Source organism: Ornithodoros turicata, chromosome 9 (assembly GCF_037126465.1).
Source record: "Ornithodoros turicata isolate Travis chromosome 9, ASM3712646v1, whole genome shotgun sequence".
Classification (NCBI taxonomy): Eukaryota; Metazoa; Arthropoda; class Arachnida; order Ixodida; family Argasidae; genus Ornithodoros; species Ornithodoros turicata.
Genome location: NC_088209.1, coordinates 18,364,974 through 18,383,017, shown reverse-complemented (window position 1 = coordinate 18,383,017; position 18,044 = coordinate 18,364,974). Strand labels below are relative to the sequence as shown.

Below are 18,044 nucleotides of genomic sequence, written 5' to 3'. Positions count from 1 at the left end.
TTATCTCAAGAATATACGCATACTAATACCCTTGTCATACCCTACACTCTTAAAAATGAACTTCACCGCATAGCACGCTCCTAGCCAACCATTATCTTGAATGATATCGTTATCTGCCCTGATTTGTTGAAAACACGGGGCGTACGCCTTTTCTGTGACAATTATGAACAGCAAAAGTGTCACAAAAATGGCGTACGCCCCCCGTTTTCAACAACATGGTGGTTACTTCACATGTTGTCCAACCATCATTTTGAATGACATCGTTCTCTGTCCTGATTTGTCGAAAATGGGAGGCGTACACATTTTTTGTGTCTTCTTTTTTTTTCTTAGTCTTTCTTTTTTCTTTCTTTCTTTTTCTTCAGTCACCTTTTTTGTGACAGTTATGCAGTCTTCAATTGCCACAAAAAAGGCATACGCCTCCTGTTTTCAACAAATCAGGGGAGATAATGATGCCATTCGAAATTATGGTTGGACAACAGGTGAAGTAACCGCCTCAGATTTGCCGTCTGACTAAGGTATCAGACGGCAAACCTAAGGCCGTTAGCGGAACGGCCGTTACTTGACCTGTAGTCCAACTATCATTTCGAATGACACCCTTCTCTGCCCCGATTTGTTGAAAACGGGAGGCGTACCCCTTTTTTGTGGCAATGATGAACTGCTATAATTGTCACAAAAAGGTGTACGCCTCCCATCTTCAACAAATTAGGGCACAAGACGATGTCATCCAAAATGACGGTTGGACTACAGAGGAAGTAACGGCCGTTCCGCCAACGGCCTCAGTTTGCCGTTTGACTCGGGTATAACACTCTCTGGTCATGGCTTGAAAATGGAAGTTGCTGCGTGACTGATACGGGATTGAAACGTCATCGTCATCAGCTATTGTTATTGTTGCTTGTACTGAAGGGAAGAAGGATGGAAGTGCGGGGTAGTTGGTACATAGTCTCACAAAAAAATAAATAAATAAATAATAATAATAAAGCAACTAAAAGCCGAGGGCAAAAGGACTATACACCACAACTGCTAACTTACAAGTGAAGATTTATTATGTGACAAGACATATAGACGCCTGTACATTGGGCAGACGGGGATGTGCCTGAATACAAGGCTGAGGGAACACGTGGCATGCGTGTACGCAGGCACCCCATCTGGACACCTATCTATCTACTGTCGCGGGTGTGGATGTCAACCCAAACTTGATAAAACAACAATCAAAGCATCATATGAGTCAGAAGCATCCAGAATAATTTGGAAGGCCTTCCTGATTAGTGAAAATGAGTCATGCGTAAGCGCTCCTACGTGCAGGCTGACGGAGGGCGAGATTAGATAAATTTGAAACCCTAGGACGAACTGGTTACCACAACGTTCTTCTTTTTGCCACTATACATTCCTCTGGCGTGATAGCACCTTTGTTCCTTGTGTTCCATACTTAAACATGTCTTGTCACATAATAAATTTTCAATTGTAACTTAGCAGTTGTGGTGTATACTCCTTTCGTCTTCGTCTTTTGGCTGCTGATTTTTTTTTTTTTTTTAAGCTAAGCAGTATACCGGCTTAATATTGGCTGGATATCGGCATAACTGGCCCCAATGTTCAGCCAATATTGGGCCCTGAAAATGATGTACTGCTTTCGAGCTAACATGGACTGCGTTCGCACTTCAGACCGGAATGTGACCGGTTGACTTGAAAATTGAACGAACGCACGAAACGGATACCCAAGGAATATAATCGGATGACTGTGGAAACCCTGCACATGGCGTCAGCTTTCCGAGACATCCTGACTGACCGCCTCTAGAACAACGGACCATCCACAACATAGCAGCAGGAGGGAGCCCGCTCTGTTATAGGTCGGGGAGCCGTTCGTTATTTGAGTTGGTTTTTCTCTACAGCTGTTCAAAGCAGACGTTGTTTTGGGTTGCTCAGTCGACGCGCGGTCGTCAGGGCAACCTCAATTGTTCGCTCTTCTGCTTTGACGGTATGTGTTAGCGGGAAAAGCTCATCATGGACTACGCTATTGAGCAGGTAGGCACGTACTCCTTTCTAGAAGACGTCGCGATACATAAACTGCCAAAGGGTATAAACACAGGGTTAAAAATGCCCATCACTTCATTGTTGCGCGTATGGCAGTAATGGGCTTCAAAAATGCGCACTCTGGTGCTTCTAGCCCCTCGCTTAAAGTTCCGAATTCTCATTACGTTTCTGACATCGCAGTGTTGCGAGTTGCCGTCACAACGAACGATTTTCGAATGTATAACGCTTTCAACTTAATTGCATTTATTTTTTCTTTAGCCATGTCTAATGGACATCGCCTGTTAACTCACTGTGGCCAAAGCAGCATACCATCTCGGCCTTATTACTTGAATTTCGCAATACCAGTTCAATATTGGGCAAGTATTGAACGAATATGGCCAATATCCAGCGGATATTGGACATAGATGTTGTGCAGCTTGGGGAAGTTGCAAAAATGCTCTCTAAATCGCTAAAGCTGTGAGACCACAATAATCGCAACCGACTCTAATAAAATGCCCCTTAATTGGTACAGCTTTGAGGGAGTCGTGTTGTAGTACGTGCGTGTAAAGAATGTGGTTCAAGTGTAATTATGACATCTCAGCGTCGTTAAAATGAACGGAGTACTCTGTATGTAACAGCCTCAATGATGCGAAGTCGACCCATCTTCACTGAAAGATTGCTTGCTCACATCGGTTTTACGGTGCTTCCTCCCTCTCACAATCACTAAAGAAGACAGGCTCCGATGTTTACCTGAAAAACTGTAGGGCTGTTGCAGCGAAGTTTGCACAGCACCATTTTGGGCCCAAGTGGCCACGAATGGAACCGTAGGTAGTTTCATCAGCGTGTTCTGTATGGTGTTTCAACCGGTATGGCGCCAAGGAAAGCCACAAAGCCTGACCAGCTCCCGTGGCTCAGTGGTTAGCGTGCTAGCCATGTCACGTCGAGACTGGGAGGTACCCGGGTTCGAATCCCGGTGCCGGCTGTGCTGTCTGGGGTTTTTCCTGGGTTTTCCTCAGACGCTTTCAGACATATGTCGGCACAGTTCCCCTAGAAGTCGGCCCAGGACGCACATTTCCCCAGGGCGTCAGTCGTGGCGTTGCCCACACACGTGAGGCCGACAACGGCAAGCCCTTTCACCGTCACCACCACCACCACCACAAAGCCTGTAGGAAAAAAGCGATACGTGCATCTTGCCAAGCGCGAACAACTGGAGGCCATGTATTTGAAAGTGCCGCCGCCGTGTTCTAAACTATACCGCGCGTTGCATATTTTGGGCCGCTGACGTTGCTGCTCGATCACGCCACCTGGCCAGCAGAAACGGGTCTGTAAGTGCATGGATTATATCATACTCTCTGTTCTTTTACCGTTTAAATGTCATCTGCCACGTAGAACCTGCCTGTAACGGTGAGTTTGTTCACTAGCAGTAACTTGGCACAAAAGGTTACGGAACGCGCGAGCGGCGTATTTTCTCCTGGACGCGGCACCCTAGCGGCGAGCGCAAGCGGGCTCGTTCACTACTTACAGACTTCGATGGCAATTGATGTTCTGAGGCTTGCGACTTGTTCCATCCTCCAGGTAGCAATAAAATAATAATATTAATTAATTTAAGAACAAATTTAATGCTCGCACCAGACACTAAGCTGAGATTGAGGTGGAGGATAAAATTTAAGATTAGCGAGGTTGAAGGCTAACTACGACAACGGTACACTAGTGAGTTTTGGTGCATCGGAAGATATTTACGAAAACGATACGATAAAGAAAGTTATCAAATCCAAGCTAATGCGATATGTCACCCCCTCCAAATCAAGGAGGCGATTGGCTATCATGCTTTCGGAATCGTTATCGTGAACACATTCCAACCTACTAAAATTCACAACTGTCAAATCCAGGGGCAGCAGTGTGACGTTCGTCACTTCGTCGTTCGTCACTTCGTCGTTCGTCACTTCGCCGTTCGTCACTTCGCCATTCGTCGAACGCATGACGCGGTTGGTGACTGGCTTATGGTGTTTTCGGAACCGCTATCGTGGACACGCTCCGGACTGCACCCTATCATCGACTACACCCTATCATCGGCGCTGTTGAGCGGAGCGAAATGGGGTATGCCTCAATACTAGTCACCCTATATGGGGCGAAATGCAAACGGGTATCGCGATGGCCATGGGTCTGTTCGAGATGGCTGTGAATTTGACAATGGAGCACAAAGGGCATGTGTTTCTTTATTCCTTATTTTTCATATGGTGCACTCCTGGATACAACGAACCCTTTTTCTGTTCGATTATGGCGGTTTGTTGTATCGAGTTGCCACTGTATCTCAAAACGCGATCGATGGTGTTGACAGCTTCCTGTCTGCTACCGACCGGATATCTGCGTGTGTATACTGGCATCCGTGCTGCTACATGGCAGGAAGGCCAGCTGCCGCGGAATTGTTTCAGAGTGAATGTCAACTTTGTAGGACTCCGTGTTCCCGGTTCATCTGCACAAGGTTTGATCATTGTGATTGAAATCCAATGACAGGGGAGCTCACCAAGTCGTGAACTGAACGACTTTTAAACGGGGCTAGTGGGAATCTGCAGCAAAGTAATTGATTAAACTTATTCCATTGATTGATGACATGCGGCGAAATGCATTCCGAGAAAAAAAAAAGAGAGGTATTTTAGTCCTTTTAGTCCTTTTGATGCATCGCCACAAATATTAGTCCGTTTCGGGACGAAATGCTCTGTAGTTATGAACGAATGAATGAGTGAATGTACGAGTTTATTGTGCCCAAGAACGGCCGCAAGAAGCCTTGGTGTGAACCTTAGGGTCTGGTCGTTGGGCTAGCGGGTAAATTTCGGGGTCTTGGGGATAAAATGAGAAGTATAGTCGCAGAGTATAGTCGCAGTCTATAGGGAACTAGAAGTTGGAGTTACTCCCTTTTTTTTTATCGGAGTGTGCTTGATGCTTGCTTCACCTCTATGACGGGTTGCCTGCCTGGTGTCTCATCATCATCATCATCATCATCATGATAATTCTGTGAGTGAAGTTAAAGTTGGCAGAACCACTCAACGCGTATAGGTCCAGACTCTAAAACTAGAAATTCGTCCCACATCGCGCGCCTATACCCAACTGGTCACTGTCGTAGCCGTGGGGGGTGGGGGGTTGCGGGAGTTCAACCCCCTCCCCCCGAAATTGTACCTTTAGTAGTGCACTTGGGAGAGGGACACGAGGATGAAATCCTTCTTTCCCATCTAAAGAACCCGTAGACCCCCTCTCGAAATATTTTTCTGACTACGCCACTGTAAATGGTGACGCTCTCTGTTCAAAACACACTCTTAAAAATGAACTTCACCGCATAGCACGCTCCTAGCCAACCATAATCTCGAATGATATCGTTATCTGCCCTGATTTGTTGAAAACGGGAGGCGTACGCCTTTTTTGTGACACTTATGCTGTTCATAATTGTCACAAAAAAGGCGTACGCCTACCGTTTTCAACAAATCAGGGCAGATAATGATATCATTCGAGATTATGGTTGGCTAGGAGCGTGCTATGCGGCGAAGTTCATTTTTAAGAGTGCAGGCGGCAAGAAGGTCGCCAAGATGCCACACTCCTAAAAATGAACTTCACCGCATAGCACGCTCCTAGCCAACCATCATCTCGAATGATATCGTTATCTGCCCTGATTTGTTGAAAACGAGAGGCGTACGCCTTTTTGTGACACTTATGCTGTTCATAATTGTCACAAAAAAAGGCGTACTCCCCCCGTTTTCAGCAAATCAGGGCAGATAACGACATCATTCGAGACGATGGTTGGCTAGGAACGTGCTATGCGGTGAAGTTCATTTTTAAGAGTGCACTTTGACAGCTTGCTGGCTATCTGTTAACACCAATGTACCTCCCATTTGCACATTACGGCGTTTGCACACATAAACGGTCCGTGCTCGTGCAATGAGCGGCATCGCTCTGGCATCGATCTCCAGACGATGCCAGCAACGCGCCCATTTGCGTTTGCATCACTGTTACATACTTTTCCATTTTTTATTTTTTATTTTTTGCTTGTATTTCAGATAACTATCAGCATTTATATGTTGACCCTGATGCTGAGGGTTCGGATGTGTATTAAGTAAAGAATTTGCCTTCAAAAGAATAACGTAGCAGAGAGTCAGAAGCAAAACCGAACACACTATTGACTATTTGGAACACTATTTTCTGCGCACGCAACATAAATTATTAACCAAACTCGAGACAAGCTTGTTTGTACGGTTCGTAGTTATACCGCGGGTACCTGAAGCTATTTCCCTCATTCTCTTTTCGCCACTTGTGCCCTACAAAAAGGAACACCTGGGTTTACGTGTTAGTGCAAGAGCGTAGTGGGAATAGCGGAGACCGAAACTGTATACAGGGTGTATTCGTTCCTTCCACTCGGTAACGATCTTGGCTTGAAAGCGTTCAGAGGGACCAACATTCAGACATGAGCACGCTACAACGACTGAAGGTACGAGAAACTGTTCTGCTTTGTTGCCAGCAACACAGCTATACATTATCTACCTATACATGTTTTTTTTTTGTTTTTTTTTTGTAGGGAGGTCTGTGTGAAATGATTATGTGAGCTCCCCCGCCGATTCAGATCACTGTCACGAGCCAACGCTAATGTGCCCTGGGGCTTATTCAGACCCTGGGTTTGGGGAGGGGGCGGTTTCTTTGTTGCAGAGCGTTGTGGGGGAGGGGAGAGAGGGAAATCCCACGTATAAACTGACGTATTAAGGGGCGATCACCCGTCCCCCCCCCCCCCCCAACTTCTGAATGCGCCGCGGAATGTGCTGGGTACTTTGTGACCACAAAAGTCGTCAGTACGTCATAATCATGTCGGTCAGCCCATTCCTCCGCAGAAGAATGTGCAAACCCTATAGCGCCACCTAGCGGCCTACGGTTTTGGGGGCTTGCTCACCACTTATCGCGACGTAAATTTGACGCTGTTGCAGCGAATAGGAACAGGCGTAGGGTGGGACTTAAACTTGTCGTTTTTAGATTCGACACGACTCTATAAGCTCCACGACGGTAACACATCAATGAATAATAATAATTTTAGCATAAAACGACAGATTTCACTCACCTTCCTGGTCGATTTTTTTTTTGTGGTAAGCGCAGCCTAACGTCCGACAGCAAAGCTCCTCTTCTGGTTGGTTGATTGGATGTCGGCTTCTCATTGCCGAGCGCTCTACCTGGCGATATATTGATCGTGGAGCAGCCATGCCTCCTAGTCCGACTTCACAGGGTACGCTGCCAACATTTACCTTATAACGTCCGAAGAAATCCTGTGGACTCGAACCCGGATCACCTCCCAGTGTCATGTCGACAGAATCTAGCTGTTTCGCGCAAGCTCCGTCAGGTGCGGGTGACGCTTGTATAGAGCAGAGCCATTTATAGGGAGAGTTTGGCCATTCTCTGATCGTTTGCCGCCTCATGGGTGGAGCCTATTTTGACGTCAGAGTCGTTGCGCCGCCCAAAATGCCTGAATCCAAGCAGAATCCGCTTATCAGCCATCTGGTGCGCGCCATTTTGATGCTGTCCTCCAGCCGGTCGACAGCTTTGTTGTCGCACTGAATGTAAGCTACAGGAATCCAACCGGCTTATGACCCACAGCCACATCATCAATATGGCGTCGGCCAAACTCTCCCTACACTCTTAAAAATGAACTTCACCGCATAGCACGCTCCTAGCCAACCATTATCTCGAATGATATCGTTATCTGCCCTGATTTGTTGAAAACACGGGGCGTACGCATTTTCTGTGACAATTATGAACAGCATAAGTGTCACAGAAATGGCGTACGCCCCCCGTTTTCAACAAATCAGGGCAGATAACGATATCATTCGAGATAATGGTTGGCTAAGAGCGTGCTATGCGGTAAAGTTCATTTTTAAGAGTGTATGAACGGCTCTGGTATAGAGCATCAGCGGCAGAGCGCGGTTCCCACGGCACAACTCAGGTCTTACGCCGGTTGTATACGGGCAAGTTGCTCACAAAGTAAATCAAGAAGGCCAGATCCCGGGCCTAAGAACTCCGCAGGATATGCTTTACACTAAACTACGCGATATAGGGCAAGGTATATAGTTGGCCTGCTCCCTCGAGCCTGCGCTATCAAAGTGCGCTTCGCCGTTTATGGTCTTCCAAGTCGTAGACGCGGATGCGGCCATAAAATTTCTGGACTGAGGTAAAGTTGCGGGATGGTGTTTAAACGACTCTTGGATTAAATTATGAGCCTCTTTTTATTCGACGTTTTCGTGTAGCCCTTTTTTTTGTGTGTGCCCGAGGGAAAAAAGAATTTGGTCGGTGAATAGAGTGTATAGAATGGTGTGCGGGTATGGAAGTTTTCCTTTCTGTTTTGTTGTTGTTGTTGTTGTAACGTCTTTCACGGGGGCATGCTCTATATAGCGTGCGTGTTCCTGTAGCTATTACGTGAGGCTTTGTTATTTATCATTTTTTCTTCTTCTTCTTCTTCTCCTTCTTTTTGAGCCTTATCGGCGGCCTTTGTGCGAGGTGGAATGTACGAAATGCTGCAAAACTGCTCCGCGAAAAGGCATGTAATTTGTACCCTTCCCCTTAGTCTCGTCCCTTCTCCTTCTCATTTCTTTCTGAAGAATGCTTAATACAAGACTACGTCGGATAAAAAAAGCAGCATGAATAGTATGGGCCGTTCTCTCTGTTCCTCACTTCCCCTTAAATCTCTGCCACGGGGGGAGAGAGAGGGAGAGAGAGAAGAGAAAAGGAATGCGTACCCTTTCGATTAAAACATTGAGCCGGAATGATATGTGCAGTGCTCTATACGTGTGTTCTTGTGGAAGAGGTAAGCACGACTGCACTCTGGGGAAAAGAGGAATAAAGGGGAGGAGGGAGTTTTTGTGTGTCCGCTTCATTCACATTTACTCCCACTTTTGGTCCTATCACTTGCAAACATGGGTGGGGTAATACATTACTGGAAATGCATTATATTTTTGGGTAATGAGTAACGGTAATACGTTACAATTTGGGAACATATCGGTAATGCATTACATATTTTGACCGAATAACGCGTCATGGCATTACTTGGACTGCATGTTCTGGCACTGTCTAACTCTAAAGCGAACAGTTCAAAATTGAACCGCGCCGAGACACGAAAAATGCCTGTTCTTTTTTATCCTATCTTTCACAATTACCAGTAGAGGAACCAAGTGTTAGGTATTTTCCGTCAGGCCAAGACACGCCTAGGTCGTTTCGTTCCCCATTTTTCTCTTCTAACGCTTTTCTGACCTTAGCTGTCCGTGCGCCATTAAAAATCCCATCATCATCATCATCATTTAACGCTTTTCGGTCAAAGGAGGATGAACGCAAAAAGAAAAAATAGCCACTACACCTGTAACAAGTGACAAGTGATTGGCGGTTTTTGCCTCGTACCGAGCCCCAACTATCTCTGTGACATCTTTTGTGACAATTATGCAGGACCTAATTGCAACAGAAAAGGCGTACGCCTCCTGTTTTCAACATTTTGAAACATTGAAACATTGAAAACAGGGGAGAGAACGATGTAATTCGAGATGATGGTTGGTTAGGAGGTGAAGTTGTGTGACTGCACTTTTAAAAATGATCTTCACCGCATAGCGCGCTCCTAACCAACCATCATCTCGAATGATGTCGTTATCTGCCCTGATTTTTTGAAAACTGGAGGCATACGCCTTTTTTGTGTCACTTATGCTGTCCATAATTGTCACAAAAAAGGCGTACGCCTCTCGTTTTTAACGCAGATAACGATATCATTCGAGATGATGCTTGGCTATAGGAGCGTGCTATGCGGTCAAGTTCATTTCTAAGAGTGTAGGGAGTGTATTGTAGACAAGGTAACTGCACTTTTCATTCCGTGAGGACAAATCATTGCACTGCAGTGCCCCTTTAAAGAATATAACTATTCTGCGTACACGGGGATAAAGCCTTCTTTAAAAAAAAGATAAAGACAGATACATCTGACCTGCAAATACACACCGTAAGCCTCATTCCATTTTCGTTTACTGTAAAAGCAGAAATTTTCGCGAGGACTTAATTTTCGCGACTTCCGCGATCGAACTTTTTTCGCGAAATTAAGGTTCCGCGAAATATAGGTAATGGGAATGAAAAAGTATGGGCACTGGAATTCGCGACGATATGAGCTCCACAAAGACAAATCGACTTACGACCTTTATTCTCACACTTTGTTCTGTCAAACATTTCTATAATGAAAACGTCACCTCAACATCAGTACATATCCGCATAATGTATCACTCGGCTTTGCAAATACCTGTTTTCACAAAACTAGCACGTATGTCATTGTTACGGGATTTGAGTTCACGGTAAGCCTCTATAAGTCAGCCAGCATGTAGAGGCCATCTAATTCTCGTTGTTTACTCTCGGCAGTGCCATAACCCCCCGATCTCCCCGAACCCGCGATTTCCGCTTCCACACGAATTCGCGAAATTAAAGTCCCGCGAAATATTCCCGAAACACGCTTCCACACGAATTCGCGAATTATTAAGACCGCGAAATTCACCACTTTTACTCATTCATTCAATTTCATTCATTTTCAGTTTTTTCGAACAGCAAGCCGGCTTTTTGCCTGGCTAACCTTCCCCCCCCCCTCTCTCTCTCTCTCTCTCTCTCTCTCTTTTTCTTAAAAAAACATATACCCCCCTCGTTCAAAGCGTCATTTCGAGGGTCATTCATGTATCCATGTCCTGCAGTTACTTATACCCTCGTTATATAGAAAATGCCGTCGAACACTCCGTTAACCTCCCCCTCCCCCTAAACACGGCCGTACCGCCAAAGCTCTTGAGAGGACGAAGAATGCCAAGAGAAATCGTAAGCGTGTGGTGGCTCGAGCCTTTGTGCAACGTAAAATTCAATGCACCCCTCGCAGAAAGAAAAACGAAGCTTTCTCACCGTGGAGGTACTTTACACGAAAACGCGTAGAGTAAAAAGGCACGCGTATAAGTGTACAGGTGCTGATGGAAGCCCGTAATAAGAATAGCCGTGCAGTGGATTGGGGCATGCAGCTGTGACCCGGATTTTGCTGGAATGAGCGCGCGCTCCTCTGCGCGAGAACCGCCCCGTAATTTCGTTAGAGTATTTGCGAGGGCGCATACGTACCCTGGTGATCAGTCTTGCATTCCTGCGAGTCCAAGCGTCTGTTGAAAGCAGGGCGATCGTCAACGAAAGTTCCGGTTCATCGATTCGTAGGCTCTATGTCACCTGTAGTTACTTTTTTATGCTTTCTTTTACGTACACGCTGTATGCAGGGCTGGTGCAGCGCGGGGCCTGTTCCACACAAGCAGTATTTTGAATTTTGAATGTGAATTTATTTTTCTTTTCTGCTCCTGTACATGTACATAGGTTCTTAGCTGGATTGCGAGGACTAGCCTGTAGGTGCAATCCTTAGCCAGCGTGAATGTACAAAGCATGTTAAGTTTATACACACATTGCAATCAATATTCAAAAGCACGTTCAAAGGCATAACGCAGCAGAGCACTGTGCAATACATTATAGTACACAACACAGAAACACAAAATGAAAACTTTATACACACTATTCAGTAAATATTCAAGAACACAACGCATCAGAGTGTAATACATTATACAACACATTCAGTTACTTTCAATCGGAGTACCATGTTAGCTAATATTGAGACAAGAAAGAAGAGAAAGAATCTATCCTGTAAGTAGTGCACTTACATGTTTTGAAGAAAATATTTTTGCAGGATGTGTTTCGTCGAGTTATGATTGAAATGTAATGAAAAGATAAGAAATGATAAGATTTTCGCAGTGGTAGACTTAAGCAATGCGGGAAATGGCAGCAGGAGAGAAGGGTGCGAAATACTATAGGGTATAGCTTGCAGGGTTGGCGGATTTTTCTTAAAAGTGGGACTTTTTCTCATCAGATGACGGAATGGCACATAACACATTCTTCTCTCATTTCTGTTTTAGTCGAACATCCCGCGTGCGATTAAGTGCATACTTGATATTAAAAAAAAAAGTAATCCCTGGTTGAGGGCTTCGTGCACTCTTAAAAATGAACTTCACCGCATAGCACGCTCCTAGCCAACCATCATCTTTACTGATATCGCTATTTGCCCCGACTTGTTGGAAACGGGGGGCGTACGCCTTTTTTGTGACACTTATGCTGTTCATAATTGTCACAGAAAAGGCGTACACCTCCCGTTTTCAACAAATGGGGGAAGATAACGATATCATTAAAGATGATGTTTGGCTAGGACCGTGCTATGCGGTGAAGTTCATTTTTAAGAGTGTGGGCTATGCAAGCAGGGGGCCTAAGGCGGTCGCCTTACTCGCCTTACCCTATCGCCGGCCTTGGCTGTATGCTCCGGTAGGGTTCTTTGTTTTCGGGTTAAACCCGATTTTTCACGATAGCGCCCCCCGAACAAGTTTTCGAGAATTCGGGTAAAACCCGATATCTACCCGAAATCGTTGCAGTCCTTCAACTTGTCGTTCCCTGTAAACCGGCGGAAAAGTGTATCATAATATCAGCAAAGAGAGCCATTTGTGACAACCTATTTGTAATCCTTTCATAATCCACTCCTGCAGGAGTCAAAGACGAGCTTTTGTGGAGCTCGGGCAAGTGTTTGAATACCGTGGTCATTCACTGCCTCAGTTCCGAGCTGAAATATAAAGATTCTTGTTTCCCGTCCCAGTGTCACAGCAGTGGCTCGTTTCACATGCCTTTCGTTTCACCGGAAGATTCCCCGGTGACATATCAAACAGAGATCGCCGCGCCCGATTTCTCCCTGAATTCTCGTGTGTAAATTGCACCCGATTTTTCCCTCCCGAATTTGAAAAATCATAAAACCCGAAAACCAAAGATGTAGGCGCTACTACTGGTAACACGATAATTATTAACGCGAAGGTTTTGTACAATCGACGAAAACAGAAAAGGGAGCAATTGTACGCCCTTTGGGGACTAGACGGGTTTCCGGTACCATAAGACCTAAGAGGCCATATGTTCACCTTCCGCGAAGTGAAATCTTTAGGTGCTATATACATATACAGATCAGAAGCTTAGGAGGGCGGTTGACCACGAAAATGAAATAAATAGGAAGAATCAGAATGGCAACAAAGAGATTACAGGAAAACACAAAGGAGAGTTTATTAACACTTAGGGGCGGGGGGTCGACGTTTCGGCAGTCAGCGCTGCCTTAGACGGGACAGTGTAGATAAACTCCCCTTTGTGTTTTTCTGTAGGCTCTTCCTGATTTCTCAAGATCAACGTTACAGGACGATGCAAAATGCGACTATTAACAAATGAGAGGCAATGAATTGTGAATGATCATGGATCATGGATCTTGAGCTTACTTCGCAACGGGGAGTGCTGAAGAAAAAGTGGAAAGCATGTGACAGCAAGGAAGTATGTGATTAACTGTGTTCCGTCCGTGCGATCATAACGGAGAAAGGGCGCATATCAGTCAGATAAGCGGGGTGTGGGACTGACGAAGTCTGTCTGACGCTGTTAGTTTTTCTTCAGCACTCCCCTTTGCGAAGTAAGCAACACGTAATTCATCGGTGGATAACGGAGTGGAAGAGCGTCCTTTTGCGCTTCACCGTGACCAGCCGCGACAAAAATATGTAAACCAAAACCACTTAATTACAGCAACTAAATTATTTAGACCGGGGATTTAACTGAGACACCCTGTATATATACCATGGTATAGTACTAAGTACTGTATCAGCAGCTGTATGTTGGCGCAAGTCAGAAGCCGCCATATATAGGTATATACATATATGCGCAATACATATTTAGAGCTTCCGTTGTACGCTTGTTTAGTACCACATTATTGTGTGTGTGCACTGTACGCGAGTGATGATGCGCGTATGCACATAGCTCATCCTATGCACTTTATGTATTTAGGCATTGTGTACATGTGTACGTAGTATACCCCGTGCAATACCGTCCGTCGTACCATCTACCAGACATTATGTATTAGATACATACGTAATATATAATAGATATGTATCTGATAATTAATCTCATATCTACGATTGTAGCTAGCTGCCAATTTGTGATGTTTATATTTGCAAGTAAAAAGTTGTTGCTCTGGAGAACGAGAACCTTTCTTCCAGAATTATAGGCTGATGGTATAAAGCTTCCTTGAATTAATTGTTTGAATTCCTGAATTAATTAATTGAGCCAAATTTCCTGAATTAATTGCTCAAATAAATTCATTGAATTAATTAATTTACATGTGTCTGGATTAATTATTCGAATTAAATTCCCTGGATTAATTAATTCATGTGTTACTGAATTAATTAATTGAACTAATGAATTTCGTTCTTTGAATTAATTAATTACTTGTGATCAGACCGTCAGGTCTGCGTGACGTAGCTTCACCATAGCGACCAGCCGCGTGGTCTCATTTCCGACTCAAAAATTTCCGCTACGGGCACGATTCGATGCTACTTGCGGTGGCACTCTCCACGTCACAGAGTGACGTACTCAACCTCACTCGCCCACATTAGTGCTCTCTAAACGAGGGGAAGGGATTTCTAGAAAGTGTGGGCAGATAAAAGAGTTTGGTATAATGTTGTTTTAAAATAAGAATCACAACATTCACTTCCAGATCGTCACATCTCTTCTTCTTCTCCTTCTTTCACCTTACCTCAGACGTAATCAATAAACCAATCATCTTCATCTCAGACCTGCAGACTGTGAAACGCACGAAACCGAGAGAAAGAAGTCAAATACTTCCTGTGCTTTTAGAAAATCGATGTTTCTTTCCAAAATCATAAGCACTTTTACTACAAATATCTAAGGTAATCTCTCACATGTCCATCCTCCCCATTTTTTTTTCTTCCATCCGTCATCATCACATCTCCATATTTTTTTATTTTTCAATCAATCAATCCATATTAAGTTACTGTAATGCAACGACCTTCTTAGCCGCAGATAACGTGGTACGATGGCCATATTTACATATCATTAATATGAAACGCAGTATCCCAATACGAAAATGGAACGCGTACCCTTTTATCGACATTGCGGTCTTTATATTGACAAACGCATCCCTGATAAAAGCCATGGAGGATGTCCGTTATGAAATATTAACGGCGCAAACGATGTTCTTGCTTTGCCAACATCCGCGCTGTCGTATCGAACGAAGCCTTCTGCATCGTAGCGTTCGACCCGTTTTATTCTGCGCTTGTCCAATATACTATTCAGTCAACATTCACTCATTGATGATAAATTCCGGGACGTCCATTTGTAGCTTCTGGTCAAATGTCGAACAAAAAGGCACTGACGCAGGCTCATGATGTACGCGAAAGTGGTATACAGTATACATGTGTAAATATAGGCAGCCTTGCAGTTTATCCTATGTGAATCGTGGAAGCAAGTTCGAGAAAGAAATAGCCTTGGAAGTTCCTTTTAAGTAGATATACGTGTCGCACAGCTTTTCCAATCAAATAATAAGCTTCTTCCTCCTGTTCCATTTAAGGTTTTTGGCCGGCATCAGCCAGCTCTTACATGTTGCATGTTTGCAAAAGCGCCCCGAAAAGTCAGACTTGGGCGGAGCAGGTTGACATTGGAGGCTCAGGCCATGTGCTGTCGTGACGTAAGAACCACAGTGCGACGTAAGAGCGGCGCAGCGAGCCGCTGTGCACTCCGATACTAAAAAATAGTCGTAATTTTAGTCCTTTCGAGGACTAGTGCATCCGCCACTACCGTTACTTCCTTCCAGGACTAACCCTATAGCAGTTTATGGGAAGTTTAGGGACTGTTTGCAATGCTGGGGAGTAACTGTCAGGGGACTAAAACGGAGAGCATTTGTATTCTGGGGAACAAGAATCTGTAATCACTCAAATAAAACAGCTCGTTAGGCCTGTTTGTCTGGCATATTAAAGAGGGTAAACTCTTTTACAGCGACAGCTGTTAAGGGATCAATTTCATGCCAAACCATCCCATCATCCCATCCCATCCCATATATGTACCCATATATGGGTATATATATATGGGATCATCCCATATATGTCGCATCGTCGAAACACGGAAGCGAAGAAACGAAGAAGAAGAAACGCATCGTGACGGTGTCCATGTACATTTTCCCTTTCCTTTTTGTTTGTTTGCTTGTTTTCCTTTTTTGTTTTTGTTCTTCTTTCTCTTCTTCGCTTTCTTTTCTTTCTTTCTTTCCTGGGAATAGCAAGCCGCCGTAGCGAAAGCTAACCTGTTCCTCCTTTTTTTAAAATACGAAACATATATCCCCCCCCCCCCCCAACGTGCCCCTTTCCAAGCTACATGCATTCCTGCTGAAACTTTCGTCAGTGAACGAACCTCCAGACACTACTGTGACCATAAGGCACATCTTACGATCCTTCAACACCCTCCTGCCGACCAACATCCTGAAGCATATCAACCACAACACCCTGATGTTGACCAAGAAGATCTTGCTGCGGACAGCATTCAACCAGCGAACCAACGATACGCGTAGCGACAGACGAGCTCAAGTAAACATCTCTGTCACTGTCGTTGATTTGATGTAACTTGCATCATCATATCTGCCAGTTTTTAACGTGCAATTACTCCCAACTCACCTTTTTTTTTTTTGCTTTTTTTTTCTTCGAGTGCTTTAGGACGCCCCGCCTTACCGGGCATGCCTCCTCCTTCCTGCTGTCCTCTCTCTGTCTGTCGACGTATGTAAGATGCTCAGAGCTACAGTCGCTTCGCGGTGCTAATACGGAATAATAATAAAGAAGTCTATAGACAGCGGCTACGCCAAAATATTCCTGCTGAGCTTTGTCTGATCATTATGCAGCGGAATTTACAAAGGAGCCTTGATCGCAGCGCAGCACCTTGGAGACGCGGCCCGACCTGCCACTGTGACGTAAGCGCAGCGTAGCGAACCAGGCTATCGGCACTCCCACTCTCTGTCATCGACGTGTTGCCTTACAGGATAAACCTCGTCCTTTGTACGTGTCTTTTGTCCTTTGTACGCTCCAATATTATATGTTTGCAAATACGTCTTTCGTTAAAAGCACTGAACAGTGGAATGAGCTGTCTGAAGCAGAAGTGTTCATCAAATGTAGATACCTTTTTTTTTATCTCTCTAACCATCTGCTGTACTTCTCCGCGCAATGCGGGAGTAAATCAGGAGTAAAGAATATAGTGAGAATAAAGTGTATATAAAAGTTAGTGCACGGGAACGGCACTCGAATGCTGTCAAGAAAGGATTGGTAATAAATCGAGACGTTTGTAATACCGAGCAAATTCCTCACTGTTCCGAATTCGGCTCGAGGTCTGTTGCGCTTTCAGAGTCAGTCTCTGAATATAGGTGCGAACGGTGACACGTATTGTAGTGTTCGCAACCCTACTTGAATACGTGAAGTGACGACAGGATCCAAGTTGCCGATCGAACTGGAGCACCGTACGAAAGTCTCCCGCTTTGCGACAGCGAACACGGAACTCGACTTAGAGAAGAACAGTTCGTTAATCAAAGAAAAAACGGGCGAATGACTGCCGGGGACCGAACCGACAGTCGTCGCTGAATGTTGTACTAGTGACATTACTGTCGAAATTTATTACGAAATTTATATCTGAGGATGAAGGCGATACAAAGTCGGAACTGGGAGGAAGCATTAATGCGAGAAACAGGCCTATATGCATGCGCATATGAGACATACTGAATGGTCGCTTCTCCTGTATACACTGTAGCTGTGCAGTGAGAGCACGCTTTACAGGAGACGCCACGGATGGGCAGACATGCATGTTTTCTCTTTATTTTCAGAATATTTTTTTTCAGCCCGCCCTAACTTACACTTATTTTAAAAGAGGTACGAACTCCATACTGCATATATTCAATTACGGATTTAATAGATGTAATATTGTTCCTCTACGCTTCGTAATTCTATTTACGATTTATTGTTCAATTCTTCACCTTCATAAAGTGTGCAGCGTTAATACAAAAACGGACTTTTTTTTCGGATACGGGCGAGTAGACGCACTGCCATTCATATACCTCTATCCGCTGTTGACCTCTATCTGAAGAATTTAGTACC

The 18,044-nt window shown here is 44.7% G+C and overlaps 1 protein-coding gene across 4 annotated transcripts in view; it reads left to right on the top strand.

The window, feature by feature from the left end:
- Positions 1 to 18,044, top strand: part of LOC135368270 (inactive dipeptidyl peptidase 10-like) — a 187,773-nt gene that overhangs the window by 110,719 nt on the left and 59,010 nt on the right. The window contains exon 1 of one of the 4 annotated variants that reach the window (XM_064601443.1): positions 1,917 to 2,019. The exons of the other annotated variants lie outside the window; for them this stretch is intronic. Within the exon in view, the coding sequence (XP_064457513.1) occupies positions 1,999 to 2,019 (21 nt within the window). The 5' untranslated portion in view covers positions 1,917 to 1,998. Of the gene's footprint in view, positions 1 to 1,916; positions 2,020 to 18,044 lie in introns of those variants that run through there. 4 annotated transcript variants of the gene reach the window in all.